This window comes from Solanum dulcamara, chromosome 4, assembly GCF_947179165.1.
Source record: "Solanum dulcamara chromosome 4, daSolDulc1.2, whole genome shotgun sequence".
Taxonomy (NCBI): domain Eukaryota; kingdom Viridiplantae; phylum Streptophyta; class Magnoliopsida; order Solanales; family Solanaceae; genus Solanum; species Solanum dulcamara.
Window position 1 is genome coordinate 79977788 of NC_077240.1, and position 16378 is coordinate 79994165.

At 37.6% G+C, this 16378-nt stretch overlaps 2 protein-coding genes across 2 annotated transcripts; one reads left to right on the forward strand and one right to left on the reverse strand.

Annotated features, from left to right (window-relative positions):
• The first annotated feature begins 2342 nt into the window (after positions 1–2342).
• Positions 2343–5544, forward strand: LOC129887814 (uncharacterized). Its single transcript, XM_055963044.1, has 4 exons — positions 2343–2723; positions 3511–3579; positions 4930–5102; positions 5219–5544. Exons 1-4 carry the CDS (start codon positions 2411–2413, stop codon positions 5411–5413), a joined length of 750 nt encoding a protein of 249 aa, XP_055819019.1. The 5' UTR covers positions 2343–2410; the 3' UTR covers positions 5414–5544.
• Positions 5545–6310: 766 nt separating this feature from the next.
• On the reverse strand, positions 6311–16327 carry LOC129887815 (uncharacterized). The gene is made up of 9 exons (XM_055963045.1): positions 16145–16327; positions 11524–11848; positions 10653–10778; positions 10533–10572; positions 10358–10440; positions 9204–9272; positions 9041–9094; positions 8496–8624; positions 6311–8355 (listed from the first exon to the last, which is right to left on the reverse strand). The coding sequence occupies exons 2-9, from the start codon at positions 11806–11808 to the stop codon at positions 6727–6729; spliced, it is 2415 nt and encodes an 804-aa protein (XP_055819020.1). The 5' UTR covers positions 11809–11848; positions 16145–16327; the 3' UTR covers positions 6311–6726.
• Positions 16328–16378: the final 51 nt, after the last annotated feature.

The following is a 16378-nucleotide window of genomic DNA, read 5'->3' on the forward strand; positions in this document are numbered from 1 at the left end:
AAATGCTATGAATACGCCATAAATCATGCCGAGGATACAAGTAGTTCTCCTTTGGGTACTTACGAAAGGTTCCATAAAAGCTTTGAAAAAAAATTGACCGAAAGTTATATCACCAAAATATTTATGGGCTAACATACACGAAAAATGAGATAATCGTTTACTTCAACTTGTACGGCCACTAAATTCTATGCATACACTTGGATCGTATCGAGGCTACATGTACTGCTCCCCCGAATACTTACGGAGGGTTCTATAAAGGTTTCAAAACAAAGTGACCGAAAGCTATATCATCAAAATATTTCTGAGCTAACAAACACGGAAAATGATAAAATTGCTTAATTGTGCTTGTGCGCCCCCTAAATGTTATGAATATGACTTGGATCATGTTGAGTCTACACATACTTCTCTCCCTAGTACTTATGGTGGGTCCTATAAAGTTTTCTAAAAAAAATTGACTGAAAGTCATATCACCAAAATATTCACGGGCTAACACACATGAAAAATGAGAAAATTACTTAATTCCACTTGTGTGGCCCGTAAATGTTATGAATATGTCGTGTATCGTGCCGAGACTGCACGTTCTTCTCCCTCGAATACTTACGAAAGGTCCCATAAAGGTTTTGGGGAAAAATTGATCGAAATCCATATCATCAAAATATTCATGGGCTAACACACACGCAAAATGATAAAATCGTCTAATTCCGCTTGTGCGGCCCCTATATTCATAGCTTCTATAGGATCCATGCCACTTTTTTTTTATCATTTACTGGTCACGAAATAATAGTTCAAGATATTTCTCAATTTTTTGTGTTTTAGCCTATGCATATTTTATAAATATGAAATTCCGATACTTTTTGACTCCTAATTTTGTATGACCATCTATAGTTATCTAGTGAATGATATTCATAGCTTCTATAGGCCGCGAAATAAGATTTCAAGATATTTCTCAGCTTTTCATGTGTATTATAGCCTATGAATATTTTATAAATATGACCCTTCAAATCTTTTTGAACTCATATTTTGTAGGATCGTCAATAATTACCTAGTGAATGATATTAATAGCTTCTACAGAATCTACCTACCTTTTTTAGCATTTAGGGTCACATAATAGGAATTCAAAAAAATTTCAATATTTCGTGTGTATTAGCCACTTAATATATTGTAAATATTATTGTCTGAAACTTTTTGACTCATAATTTTATAGGACCATCCGTAATTAGCTAGTGAATGATATTCATAGCTTCTATAGGATTCACACCACTTTTTTAGCGTTTAGGGGTCAGAAACAGTAATTGAAGATTTTTCTTAATTTTTCATGCATATTAGCTAATGAATATTTGGTAAATATGATCGTCCGAAACTTGTTGACTCTAAATTTCGTGGGATCATCCGTAATTACCTAGTGAATGATATTCACAGCTTCTATAAAATTCACGCACACTTTTTTTGGCGCTTAGGGGTCACAAAAAAAGGAGTTCAGATTTTTACTTAATTTTTCGTGTGTATTAGTCCATGAATTTTATGAAATATGTCTCACTTAGTCAATTTGATCCCAATTTTGTGGGCCTATTTGTGGTGACCTAATTAATGATACTCATTGTTTCTCAAGGACATACATCACTTTTTTGGAGTTTATGCGTCACAAAATAGGAATTCAAGACTATCTTAGATTTTTATGTGTATTAGTCTATTAAATTTTTTGAAATGTGACTAGCTGAGTATTTTGACTCTAAATTTTATGGATCCATTCGTGATGACCTAGTAAATAATACTCATTATTTCTTTAAACAAACATGCTTTTTTAGAGTTTCTCTATTACAAAATAAGAATTCAGAATTATCTATGCATTTCATATATATTTGTTCATAATTTTTTTGAAATATGTCTAACTGACTCTGTTTGAACCAAAATTTTATGGGTTTTTTGGTAGCTAATACTCATCGCTTTTTCATGTCTAATGTTGTTTATTTTGATATTTCGGAGTCATGAAATACAAATTCATCAATACATTTTAGTCATGTGTATTTGTACATAATGGTTTTTGAATTTGACTTTTCAATTTTCAATATATAATTTAAAAATTAATAAAAGATATATCTTACAACTATTGCCTTCTTATTCTTTTTATTCTGTTTTCTTTTACATAAAATCCTTTCCTTCTAGACCATTATTTCCTTTGTGAAATAAGTATAATAAATTCAATTCCTTGTTGATGGGTCCCATTGTATATACTTATTTTTGTATAAATGAAAAATTGACCTTAAGTTTATCCATAGACCATACCTTAAAAAAAAAATCTATTAGCTTCATTTTCTACTTCTGAAGTATCTTCTCTATAAAGAATCACAAAAAACTTCCAAAAATTATCACTCTCTCACTTCAATTTACTTTTCAAAATCCAATCAAAGCAATGATTCTACAAACTACAACCAATTCCTTCACATTTTCATCTCAACCTATTTCAAGAAACAGTTTTTTCTTTAAAAATATGACCTTTTTCACCTCTCCTTTGTTACCCAAATCTTTTTTACCCAGTCTTGATTACAGGTTCTATTTGGGTAACAAAAGGAGCTCATTGAGTGTTTCTAGTGCCAAAACTGGATCAACAACCATTCATGCTACTTTGCTTGAAGCTCCTGTCTTGTGGGTTGGTAGAGTTTGTGTATTTTATGCCCTCTTGAAAGCTGGTTTAGCTGGATCTCCTTCTAATCCTCTTGTCTCAGGTATTCTTGTTTTATTTTTTCAGATCAAGAATGGGATATGGGATTGTTTTCTTATGTGGGGAAGTATGGTATGTGAGTCTTTAGTTTTGATTTGTAATGTATAAATGAGAAATGGGGTTGTTTTAGTTTTTTGGGAACTGTGTTTTTTTGGTTCTTTTAGCTTGAGTTGTTATGTGTTAATGAGAATGGGGTTGTTTTCTTATGTGGAAAGTTTGAGTCTTTAGCTTGATTTGTTATGTGTTAATGAGAAGAGGTTGTTTTATTTATATGGGAACTGTGGTTTTTGAGTCTTTTAGCTTGAGTTGTAATGTGTAAATGAGAATGGGGTTGTTTTTTTCTGTTGGAAGTTTGAGTCTTTAGCTTGATTTGTTATGTGTTAATGAGAAGGGACTGTTTTATTTATATGGGAACTGTGGTTTTTGATTCTTTAGCTTGATTTGTTATGTGTGTTGGTTGTAGCTTTATCAAGAATGGGAAATGGGGTTGTTTTACTATGTGGGGAAGTATGGTATCTGAGTCTTTAGCTTGATTTGTAATGTCTTAGGTAGAATGATGTTGTTTTGTTTATTTAGGAACTGTGGTTTTTGAGTTTTTTAGCTTGATTTGTTGTGTGTGTTGGTTGTAGATTTCTCAAGAATGGGAAATGGGGTTATTTTCTTATGTGGGGAAGTATGGTATTCGGGTCTTTAGTTCAACTTGTAATGTGTTAATGAGAAATGGGGTTGTTTTGTTTATTTGGGAACTGTGGTTTTTTGAAGCTTTGATTTGTTATGTGTTTTGGTTATAGATTTGGAGACTGATGGGAATGCTGATTTGGGTTTTGCCAAATGGTTTGAAGAGTTGCAAAGCAAACCAGGTTTGTGGATTGTTCTTTGGTACATCTATATTTGTTTGTATTTAGTGCTTTAGGAATGATGGATTATATTGTATGAGATGATGTATTGATATGCTGATGAACAACTTTTGACCTGGATTACTTTTGGAAAATAATAATGGCTTTGTAGAAAATTCGAGTAGTTCTGTTTTTCTTGTTTTGATTTTTGCTGCAAGTTATAGGAGTGTTACTTACATGACAAATTGTTTAATCAATGTTCCAAAGTCATGGACTAGTTTCGGAAAGCAAAGGTATTAATAGGACATAAACCATATATCTATAATCTGTGGGGGTTTTAGGTCTCAAGCCTCAAGTTTAAATTCTTAAGAGCAGCGGTGGAGTTGGAATTTTCACTAACGGGATTCAAAATATAAAGAAGTAAAAACGTGAAGAAGCCAAGGAGATTCAACATCTAATATATATGCATAAGTAATAATTTTGACCTTGTATATATAATGTGGATTATAGGTTTGCGTCCCTCTAGCTCTGCCCATGCTTAAGAGTTTGGTTGCTGTTGAATGTATCCCCCTCCTTGGCTCCTCTCTCCGCTCACTCCTGTAGAGTAGGTTGGATCAGAGTTACACGGGTTGAGATTTCAGTGAGCCCCTCCTAAAATTTGAGAAGCTGAGGGAAAAAAGCCCGATCTCCTGGTCTCATAGGTTACCTTTCTATCATCCCTCCCCGTAAGTAACCTAATTCCCCTCCATATATTTTAGTATGAATTTTGTGAGGGTGATAAGGACATATGTGCCAATCTGGAGTTTGTAAGCATTGGTAAGATTTAAAAGGAAAATTGTTTCATTACACTAGTGTCTTAAACTCTCATGTGCTTTGGATTTTTTTTCATGTAACATGAACGGTGCTGCCTCGATTTTCACTTGTCCTGCCTTTGATATATGTTGATAACAATTGTTAGCAAGAATATAGTCGACTTAAGAACTCATTTGCCTAATACATCAAATTATGTCATTACTTAGTCATTATTGTTATTTGTTTCGGATAGAATAAATAAGCTCCTTGTGGAAACTACCGAAATACGTGTGAGTTCTCCTTGCAGAAACATTTATTCCTTTGTGCAGTCTTACATTGCCATAGGACACTACTTCCCATCTCCTTTTTCATTCTTCATTAAATCCCATGCTTTATTTGCGCTAAAAGCCCCAATGGAGCTTAGAGCTTTTTGTGCTTTTCACCTTTGATAAACTGTCTTATTTACATGTAAATGTGGTTGCTGCTTATCTTCAGGCCAGTAATTCTTTCTGAACATTTCTTCCAAATTCAGCCGCTTAGTAAATAGAGAATTTAATGGTATTCTTGTTCTCGTTTTAACAGAGAAGGAAGCTACTGACAGAAGGAAATTAGTGAGCAAATGGCATCCTACCACTAAGGGGACCCTACGTCGAAATTATAGGGTACCGTCCAAACCTGAAGGAAGGCGCCTTCTCAAATCCATTGCTTCCTTGCTATCAGATGATGACCACTTCAGAGATGCCACTTCTCACAAGGTAATGAGAACTTTACAATTTTTTCGTTTGGCATTTTCCATAACGAGTATTGCTGAATATGAACTACATGCATCTTTTTTCAATCTCTCCTAAAAAGTATTTACTGTTTTCTCCAGGGTTGTCAGATTAGAAGGGAGAGTGCTCATGGAGAAAGTGTCTGTTGCAACAACGTGCGAGCATTGTTTGATGAGCTCCCTACACCACACCTTATCGTTGAGATCACCCCTTTCCCAGCTGGTCCTTTAACAGAAACTGACTATGCAAAGGCTGAAAAATTAGAGAGGGTACTTAGATCAGGTCCTTCTGTCTGATTAAAGAGTGCCATGTTAAACTCCTTTTTGTATGTATTTCTTCTCTTTGTACATAAGCAAGAGAAACTTGTGCAATGTTCCTACACTTCCAGGATTCAAATTATATGAAGAAAACATTTTCTTATGCATTATTTTCCAGGCTTATCCTTTACCCCATTTCTCAACTGCATGAAAAAGAGGGTGTCAATTCCTTAACCCCCTCCCCCCCCCCCCCCCCCCTTCCATGGCTACAAAAGATCAAAGAACTTGTGTGAACATGCTTTTTCCACATGAGACTTTAGTCTAGGTTGAAGGGATTGTGGTAGTTGGAAGTGCAAAAGATAATCTTGGCTACCAGAGCCTCAGTTTGTGGTTTAGGCACATGTCATGTGTTTGAATTCCACCGCGAACAAAAAAGTTGGTATTTTAGTGGAGGAGTAAAAAGACTGGTCCATTGTTCGTGGAATTCGTGCACTCACAAGCAATCGGAAATTTCTTGATTATTAAAAAAAAAGTACAAAAGAGATTCTCACGAGAAATCCAGCATAGTGAAGATTGTTGACTACCACCTAAAGATGTGGTGCAGTGGATGTGTTGTTCCTCCCTCAATCAAAGGTCTCAAATTCGAGCCCTGAATATGAAAAGATTCTTGATAAGGAGCGGTTACCCCAAATGGGGTCCTACACGGTGCGAATCTAGATTAGTCGAGATTCAATGCATATCGAGGCCATACACGGTGCAAATCCGAATTAGTCGAGCTTCACTGCGAGGCCATACACGGTGCAAATCCGAATTAGTCGAGCTTCACTGCGGGTATCAGAAAGGAAAAACCAAAAACCAAAAGATTGTCGACTAGCTTCTTCTGCATTACTTGAAGCCTTTGTAAACTCATTATCAGTTTTTATCAAAGTGAAAAGATGCTTGAACAATTCACACGTTGTATTACTAATTCTAGTATAACTTATACGAGATATGAACATGTATTAGCAATATGAGAAAAAGATTATCTAAAGCCTAAAATGCCCATAAATTGAGGAATCTCTATATCAATCAATGTATTAGTACTTACTGTGCTAGTGCACCATTCCCTACCCACCCCAAATTCCTTCAACAAGTAGGCACCAAGCAAGGATATGCATATCCTAAATACATTGCTTTTCCTGTAAAATATATCAGAAAGCATTTTCTGCATTACAAGGACAATTGAAAGGGTTGGTTACCATCTATATGACCCCCAGTAAGAAAAATTGTATATTAAGCATTATCACCAATGCATTGACAGCATAAAATTATGTGGGTGGCGGAGGATTCAACACGAAGGTTTGTAGTTTGAATCATTTAACTCCAACAGAGGCCATCAAGTCTTCGTATTCAGGATCACTCTCTTGTTTTTCTGCCATTGCTGGATTACCACCAGGGTGAGGATGTCGAGGGACAGATGAGGGCGAGAAGGGGTCATATATTTGATGTGCTCCAGAGGAGCTAGAGGCGGGCCTACCATGACGAAAGAAGACGTTGTGAGCCTCAAAATTCTGTGGACGAAGCATGGCATTTGGATTATTTTGCTGAAGAGGCATGGAGTTTACTCTAGGAGGGAAAGAACCTACATGATTCGGAGCTGGCCTAAAGTTCATAGGTTGCATTTGAGGGCCAGTAGGTGAAGCTATACCCTGATTTGAAAATGTCGGACGCCTAAATTGAGGGAGAGGGCCAGCAGGTCCTCGAGCAAAGTCAAGTGATGGACCTGGCTGACAAATCTGATTGCTTAATTGGGGTCTTTGGAATCCTTGAATGACAGGTGGGGGATTTAGATTGTCTATTGCTGGTCGTACATGAGGGCGCATCATTTGGTTTGAAGGTGAAAGATCCTGAGATCCAAATTGACTAATTAGCCTGGAAGCCGCTGGAGAGGCTGAATTCTGTGGATGGTGAGGCTGGAATGTAAAATCGCTACTGGACTGCAGTGGCTTTGGAGTTACAAAGGAAGTAGGTCTCGTAGAATTAATGTTAAGAGAACTTCCAGGAACTGGATTATGTGAGAGATTGATTGGTTGTCCACCAGACACAGAGTGGGTCAAGAAATGTGCAGGGGAAGATCCTGAAGATAGACGCAATGGAGGCGGCATATGTGCTGATGGAGCTGGTCCAGATGACTGGGGTGCTAAATTATGGCCCCGGAAAACATCTATATGCGAAGCTGCAGAGACACCCAATGGGCGTGAAGCAAGATGATGACTTCCTTGAGGGGAAACTGTGGGGGGAGCCATGGCAATCATGTTGCTTGGACCTTGACCTGTCTGGTTGTTCCATGGTGACTGTGACCATCCAGGGGAGTTCCCAGCTGGCGTCAATGGTCGGTCTGGATATGCTGTAGGAGGGACAGACTGAGGCAATGAAGACATAACTGGTCTGACAACTTGCGGAAAACCTGTTGGACTCAGTTGACCCTGAGAAAATTGAGGCGGAGTCATATTGGATTGAGGTGGTGTAGATCCTAAAGCTGGTATAGGATGTCTAAGTCCACCAATTTGTCCAAAATGAGCTGAAGGCATGTATGGCTGCTGCATTAGTGGTGCCTGTGGGCCAGAGTGAACAAAAGGGTTTCGAGGAACTGAACCAAAACCATCTTGCATACCCTGTGGTGGACCAAAGGGTGCGGATGTATTTGACAGGTTGGTAGGTGATAGAGATACTTGGTGAGGGTTGCTGACCAAGGATGCTGAAGAAATCCCTGAGTTAGTGGGTCCTGGAAATGGAGGTACTGGATTCTGAGATGTCGGTCCAGGAAACCATTGCCCTTGGTATGGCTGGAAATGACCTTGAAGTTGAGCAGGTTGTATCCCAACACCTGGTTGAGCCATCCCATGATTTACCACAGGACGGGTTGTCGGGCCAGATGTTGCTTCAATGGAAATAGTTTCTCCATCACCTGGCGATTTTGTGGTTGTAACCGCTGAAGTCACCTGAGAACCAAATGGAACACTCAACTTTATGACACAAAGATAAAAACAAAAAAAGTTTTTACACGGAAAAAAAGAGACTGAATTGCCACACCGGTATTTACAATAACACAGAGTTTAACACCATACTATTATGTACTTACTGAAGCTGGGGTAACCAGAAGTTCAATTAGAGCAACTGCAGCATCAACCTTTTCATATGTCTCAGCTGATACTTGGACATGCATTTCCTCATAAGCACCTGAGTCATTTTCACCAGAAGTAACTTCTACCTGGGGACAGATTAAAACACACGTCAATTTTCAAGAAATCAAGGTGAGCAATAGGTTTATGTCGTTGCAGCTCGTACAGGAGACTTGACAATCCAGACATGATGATACAATACTAGGAGCAAGTAGGACATAGATTGCATAACTCCAGTTTATAGGTGTCTCCAGCCTAGTCTACAACAACATACCCAGTGTGATCCCATAAATGTGTCTGGGGAGGGTGGGTATACGCAGATCTTACCCCTACCTAAGGGAAAGGTAGAGAGATTGTTTCCAATCAGCTCGAGAAAAGCATTCAAAACAGGCTTGAAAAATACAAGAGTGCAAGCTATAACCAGAGTATTGTATCATCAGCAATTGTACAATTAGATGATGGATTAAATATAAATATAGATGACGGATTGAATTAAGGGCATTACCTTCTCTCCGGTATCTGCTTTAATACCATAAACCTTTACTTGAGCTCCAGTTTCCTGGTTTTCAGTAAATCAGAAACGCTCAATGTTGACCAAGGACTCTTTTTACTATGCAATCTACTAAAATAAGTAGAACTTCAAGGTCTTGGATGCTAGAAATAATTACCTTTTCCAGTTGCTTATGAGCAGGACCAAAAATCAAACCAACAAAATTGTACCCGGGATGTTCTTTGATCTGCAGTGACAACAAATCGAGATGCCTCATCAGGAGCTATCACTTCCCCTTTGGTGATAATACGGATAGTCTTACTCCGTGTCAGTAATAGATGGAATAATGTCATGTCTCTTGATTATTATTTAATATGCTTTCAGATTTTTGTGCTTGTATCATACAGATTGACCTTATAAAAGGACAACAAAGTCGGTAATAAAATAATGTCATGGCTCTTAATTACTATTCGTTCCACAGTTTTAAGTTTGTGTCATATAGCTTGACCTTAAAAAGCACAAAGAATTGTACCAATAATAATGCCAAATAAGAGGTGAGACAGTTTCCATATCCGGCATGATTTACATTGAAGAACTCCCAGGGGTCATTTTAAATATAAATCAAATAATGAAATCATTTATAGGTAGCATTTTAGGAATATATCACAAACGTTCTATGCAATCTGGATACAGGTTACAGACTACAGTTTGAAATACACAAGCACATGAGATGCTTAGCCAGGTGAATACCATGTACTAACTTGGGCTAAATTTCCCTCTTAAACAGTAAAACATGGCTTATAACTAAATCGAATCATCAAAACCCTTAAAACATAAACTAAGAAACACCTAACTCGTGACAGTCAGAATCAGTATATAATAAAAGACATGTCAATGAATAAGTGCACATCTGCCATTTCATATCTAAACGTGCTCCTTTTTGTTGTGGAAGCAAGGATTGGTGGGACCGTGGGAGGAGAAGGACAACTAATAACAATTTCCTCCATAAGTCTCCCATTAATCCATAGTTTGTCTAACTTGTTTTGCAAGGCCAGGCCATCATTCTCATTAATATTAACGCATATTCAAGTCTTTTGATGAAGGTTAACGCATATTCAAGTCTTATAAGAATGCAACTGTAGTTAATAGAGTAGTAATTTTAAGCCGAGGAGAAATGTAATCCAATCCAATACAGATGATCCTTAATCTTGTTCCAGTTGATAAGAATTCTAAAAATTTAAGATTCAACTCACAGAACCCAACAGGGGAACTATTGGACCAAGAAAAAAAAAAGAGAGAGCACAAAGTGCCAGAAAACTTGGTTAAACTTACAGGTACTGGAATTTTTGCCTCCTTTGGTACAGGCTTATAACCAGGAGGTGGCTTATAACTGGGATTAAGTTTTAGAATCTCCCCTGGATATGAATAAAAACAAAAATAAGTTGTATGGTGCGCTTGTATATGGAAAAGTAAAAGTCAGTGACTCAAGGGATCAATCACAACATACCAATGGCTTCCCGTCTTTCAAGTTCCAGTGATCTCACACTCTACATCCACAGAATTCGTCCACTTTAGAAGCTGACCCATGCAAAATTTGCAACTAAAAAATCTTACCGAGTTATTTTACCTCATCATTAAGTTGATGATCTGAAGACTCGTGATCTTTAGCAGGAGAGGATGATAATGAGTCTTTGCTGCCTTCTCCCTCCAAACTCCTAGAACTCAGTAGTTGTGTTATTTGATCCACACGACTCTGCCCAAAATTAAGGCAGCAATATCACTTAGTGGCACCTGGAGTAGGAAATTAATAAAAGCCATTCACACAGAGTTACACTGTCTTTTAGGACCCAATGGACAAAGGGAAATTATTGATTGCCACCAAGCCATACTCCATCAATATAATTGAGGCCATAAATGCCTGAAAAAACATTTTTTCTTGTGAATGTAATTACAGTTCATTTCTATGTTGCTCGAACTCCCTTAAAATGCTGCACTACTTTTGAAGGATCCGACACGCACCCGTCAGCATTTTTGAAGAGTACGAGCAATATACTTTATTTTCAGCTGTTTGATCAATGTAACATAATATGTATACATATTGCATATATACGCATGTAAATGTGCAGTTACGCATAACCTAACATGGTAAAACTGAACTTTAATGACTGCTTTGGAGTGCCCTTGTCCATGTTGTGGATTTCTTAGAGAAAGGCATGCCCTGTTATGATTCTCTGCATCTATATGAGAAACTCATGCATAGGTTTAACATTAGGAGCACAAAACAACTGTGTAATCTCAACACGTCCCTACGATGTTGAGTTTGGACCTAATGTCAGATTGTATTCTTCTGATGAAGAATATAAAGGTCATTTCTTTCTGAAAATACATATTCTTTTTATAAAGCATTACTTTCAATATATTTCTCAATTTCAACACAAATTAAAAAAGAAGAGAAAATGTAAATAGGTATGTATATATTTCAAAGCATTCTGAAGCACCTGATATGCCAAGGCTCTTGCTTTTCTGACAGTAGCATCCTGTGTGAGATCAGTGCCCCATTTGGTTTTTCTTTGCACCTGTTTAGTGCTATCTTCATTTACAGAATCACTAGCTCCTTTTTTTCCTACTCGAAATACCGGAACCAATGAACCTGCTAACTTGTTTTTTGGTATCACAAATCCAGTTTTATTGGCGAACATAGAGATCTTTGGGCCACTCAATGGTGTTGCAGATGAAGCAGCTGTCTGAATGCGACTAGATGCCTGCTCAAGTTTTGTGCTCATGTTTACTTTTAAGAACACCCAGCATTCGGAATATTAACACCTGCATCACAAAATCAATCCAATGTGAATCATAGCCAATTGAAAACGAACGAAAGATTCTCAAAAAAAAACACTAAAATCTAAGTTACCTATCTAATATTGAATCCAATTCTGACAGTAACTAATTAAACCATTAGACAGCTAAATCAACATTGATTAGTTCAAGAGCTCACAGACACAAAACATAGGCAGCTATTTGAAACTCCACCCAATACCACCAAATTAAGCAAGTAAAAGCTACAGTATAACTACTACTTGTGCTATTACTACATGTCCAAAGGAAAAGCATTTTTCCCTTGTAGCAGATAGATATTACAACATATAAGAGCTCTTTATCCTTTTACAACATAAGGAGCTCTTTACAATTCCGTAGCTCGTAAATCTTTAAGAAACAACAACAACAACAACCCAGTGAAATCCCACAACGTGGGGTCTGGAGAGGGTAAAGTGTACGCAGACCTTACTCCTACCAAGGTAGGACGGCTGTTTCCGAGAGACCCTCTGCTCAAAAGAAGCATAAAAAGAGGTCAGATAAGGCTAAGAAGTTCAAAGCGATATGGGAAAACAAATAGCGAATAACGCAAATAACGTAAATCTTTAAGAAAAACAACTTAAAATGAATATGAGGCAGGTCATGATCATCCAGTACACTTTTGGCCTTAACGAATTTTCCATAAGCTTTACCTAGACCACATAATTGCCACAATATAGGCAGAGTCAGGAGAATAAGAAACATGAAACAGACCACTAATTCATGGACCAAGTGAAATGCATCAAGGACGGAAATGGAGAAATATAGGTAGAAGAGGCACACATTATCGCAGACGTACATACATAAGATCTTGAATGCAGAGGCCAGGAGGGAGACAGGGATATTGTGTTGGGGGAGTTGGAGCAGTCCGAGAGTCGTAGGGATTTTGGGTATTGTAGGTGCACAAAGTATGTGGAGGTTAAGGAGGCAATTCGGAGTATGAGGAGGGGAAGAGCAACCGGGCCAGATAAGATCCCGATGGAATTTGGAAGAACGCAGGCGAAGTAGGTTTGGAATAGCTAACTGGGCTATTTAATGTCATTTTTAAGATGGCTGGAATACCAGAGGAGCAGAGATGGAGTACAATGATTCTGTTGTAAAAAAACAAGGGTGATATTCAAAATTGCAACAACTCACACTATGAAAATTTGGGAGAGGGTGTTCAAGATGAGGATAAGGAGGGGTGTGTTTATCTTTGAGAACTAATTTGGATTCATGTCGGGACAATCAACTACAAAAGTTATTCATCTTGTGAGGAGATTGTTGGAGCAGTATAAGGATAAGAAGAGAGATTTACACATGGTGCCCAATAACCTCAAAAAGGCATATGATAAGTTCCAAGGCAGAATCTATGGAGATGTTTGGAGGTTAGAGGTGTTCCTATAGCTTACATCAAGTCCATTAAGGACATGTACGATTGAGCCAAGACCCGAGTAAGAACAGTGGATGTGACTCCAAACACTTTCCAGTCATGATGGGGTTACACTAGGAATCAGCCCTTCGTCTGCTCCTAATTGTCTTAGTGATAGACGAATTGACGTAGCATATTCAAAAGGAGGTGTCGTGGTATATGTTATTCGCAGATGGCATAGTATTGATCGACGAGACACATGGTGGAGTTAATGATAGACTGAAAGTTTGGAGACAAACCCTAGAATCTAAAGGTTTCAGGTTAAGCAGGACTAAATCCGAGTACTTGGAGTGCAAGTTTAGTGACATGACACATTAAGCAGAGGTGGAAGTGAATATCGATATACAAGTTTTACCCAAGAGAAGAAGTTTCGAGTATCTTGGATCCATAAACCAAGGAAATGGGGAGATTGACAATAATGTGTCACATCGTATTGGAGCAGAGTGGTTGAAATGGAGGCGCACCCTGGGCTATTGTGCGATAAGAATGTGTCGCGAAGGCTTAAAGGAAAGTTCTATTGGGTGGTGGTTAGACCTACTTTGTTGTATAGGGAAGAGTGTTCGTCAATCAAAAACACACATGTTCAAGAGATGAAGGTAGCGAAGATGGGGATGTCAGATAGATGTGTGAACATAATAGGAGAGATAAGATTTGGAACAAGAGGAAAAGGTTGGAGTGGCCTCTGTGAAAGATAAGATGAGGAAGCGAGGCTAAAATGGTTTCAGGTATGTGAAGAGGAGGAACGCAGATGCACCATAGGAAGATTTGGAGATGGAGGATAAGAGTAGAAGGGTAATTTGTAGCAGAGCGTTGTAGTATTAGTTAGTATACGCGTAGCATCTTATTCTTCTAATTTTCACTATTACATGTTGTTTCATTTGTTCTGTTTATCTTGCTATTTTGCTACCAGATTTTTTCTTTCTATCATGCTTAGATTACATTCATTTTGAGTCAAGGGTCTATTGTAAATAGTCTCTCTATCCCATAAAGTGTTAGGCAAGGGTAAGGTCGGCATACATTCTACCCTCCCTAGACCCACTTGTGGGATTAACATTGGGTATGTTGTTGTTGTTGTATTGAGATCGCTATAACACCTCTGATAACTTGTATATATAATTTGACAAATCAAAGACCTAAGTTCAAGCTGAAATACAAATAATGTGAGCACCAATTCTCCACCAATCTTCACAATCTTGTTTCTTCAAATACGAAAATGCCTTTTGTACAGCTCAGTTCCTGATCAACTTGCATTGCTGTGGTTCACTAACAGCTGCATCTATGAACTCTGATTTTCTACTACAACTGCTATAAAAACCTTAACTACAGAAGATGCTCCTAAACAGACATAAAACTCAAAACAAACATTTAAAAATGCAAACACCCTAATGCCAGTGTTATAGCATGTATGGCCAAGTACTTTAGAAGATTAACAGTTTGTGTTTGGGAAATTAATTTGAAAAGCACTTTTGTCAATATTAGAGCAACAATTTGTGCTTGACCAAGGTTCCAAAAGTACTTCCGGGGAAAAAACATTTTTTTCAGCTTCTACTGCTAGTCACAAACACTTAATTTTTCCCTAAAAGCTTGGTCAAACATCTCAACTCTCTAAAATTAGCACTTCAAAAAAAAAGCACTTTTGGCTTCCCAGAAGCTTGGCTGCCAAACATGCTAAAAATCTAGTATGCATACATAGTTCCTTTTTTGTTGTTTGTTTTCTTTTTCCCCAAAGTTAACATAGGAAACAACTCTTCATGAACAGATGGGGATATTAAGATAGTCTGTGGCATCCATCAACTAATCCTCATCAAACAGATTGTAATATCAGAAACTGAACTTCCCACTTTCCTCAAACCTAAATGAAACAAAATCCACAACATTAAAACTTTGATTTTCCATACCAAACCCCCAAACCATTTCACACAGAAAGGAAACAGCATATTTTGGAATAGCACAAGATAACAACATAATCATCAACAACATACCCAGCGTAATCCCACAAATGGAGTCTGGGGAGGGTAGAGTATAAGCAAACCTTACTCCTACCTTGTGGAGGTAGAGAGGTTGTTTCCAAAAGACCCTCGACTCAAGTGCAGCAAATCAAAGTATTCATGCATGTCAATTTATAAGGAAAGCAGTATAGAGCATTCAGGGGGAAAAAATGAAATAATGCAAAACTGAAACACAGTAGACAACAAATGGTAATAGATATCAAAAGCAAGAAACTACATGTATAGGCTAATAGTACGCCAGACAAGGTGCTTCCAGACTCCCACCAAGCCTAATCCCACCAAAAAGCAAGTCAAAGCTCAACTACCTACTAATATTCTACCCTAATCCGCAACCTCCATACTCTCTTATCTTAGGTCATGTCCTCGATAAGTCAAAGCTAAATAGCACAAGAACAAAGGGGGAAAATTGAATCTTGACTTTACAAATATAAAAGAGGAAGAAAAATATTGACAACAACAAACCACCCATAACCAAAGATACCTTAAATATCAAAAACCCATGTCACATTCTTACTAAGAAGGAGATGCAAAAACTCAAGAGATTCACTTGAACTGAACTTTCCACTTTCCTCAAAAAATAAAGGAACAAAATCTACCACATCCAAACTTTCACTTTTACCTTCATTTTCCAAAATCAAACTACCAAACCATTTCACACAGAAAGGAAACAACAGATTTAACAATAGCACAAGAACCAAAACTGAATCTTTAAAATGTATAACAATAAACCACCCATAACCCCCCAAAGAAAACCTTAAATATCAAAACCCCATGTCTTTTTTTGCACCAAAACGCAGGAAAAAAAACACATTTTTACCCAAAAAATAAAAAAAGAGATGAATAAACCTCAAGAGAATCGCTAGAAATGTACTCTGCAGTTTTCGGATTGCGAAATGAGCTGATAGAGGAATCTTGTTTGAGAATTGAAGCCTGAATGATGGATGAGTAAAGAGTAAAGGACTTTGGGTTTTGTTGGTTTGCGGGGCGGAGGGGGCGGGGCGCTGGGGTTGAAGGAAGAGGGTTTATGATTCTATTGGTTCCATTATATTTTTATTTTTATAATATGGTGTCATTTTGAGG

Excerpts from the sequence above, each read along its gene's own strand:
- LOC129887814 (XM_055963044.1), top strand. The coding sequence starts at position 2,411 with ATGATTCTACAAACTACAACCAATTCCTTCACATTTTCATCTCAACCT. Across the intron at positions 3,580-4,929 it reads AGAGTTGCAAAGCAAACCAG|AGAAGGAAGCTACTGACAGA; the intron begins GTTTGTGGATTG and ends TCGTTTTAACAG. Across the intron at positions 5,103-5,218 it reads GAGATGCCACTTCTCACAAG|GGTTGTCAGATTAGAAGGGA; the intron begins GTAATGAGAACT and ends TGTTTTCTCCAG.
- LOC129887815 (XM_055963045.1), bottom strand. The coding sequence starts at position 11,808 with ATGAGCACAAAACTTGAGCAGGCATCTAGTCGCATTCAGACAGCTGCT. Across the intron at positions 10,573-10,652 it reads ATCATCAACTTAATGATGAG|AGTGTGAGATCACTGGAACT; the intron begins GTAAAATAACTC and ends CTGTGGATGTAG. Across the intron at positions 9,273-10,357 it reads AGGCAAAAATTCCAGTACCT|ATCAAAGAACATCCCGGGTA; the intron begins GTAAGTTTAACC and ends TTGTCACTGCAG.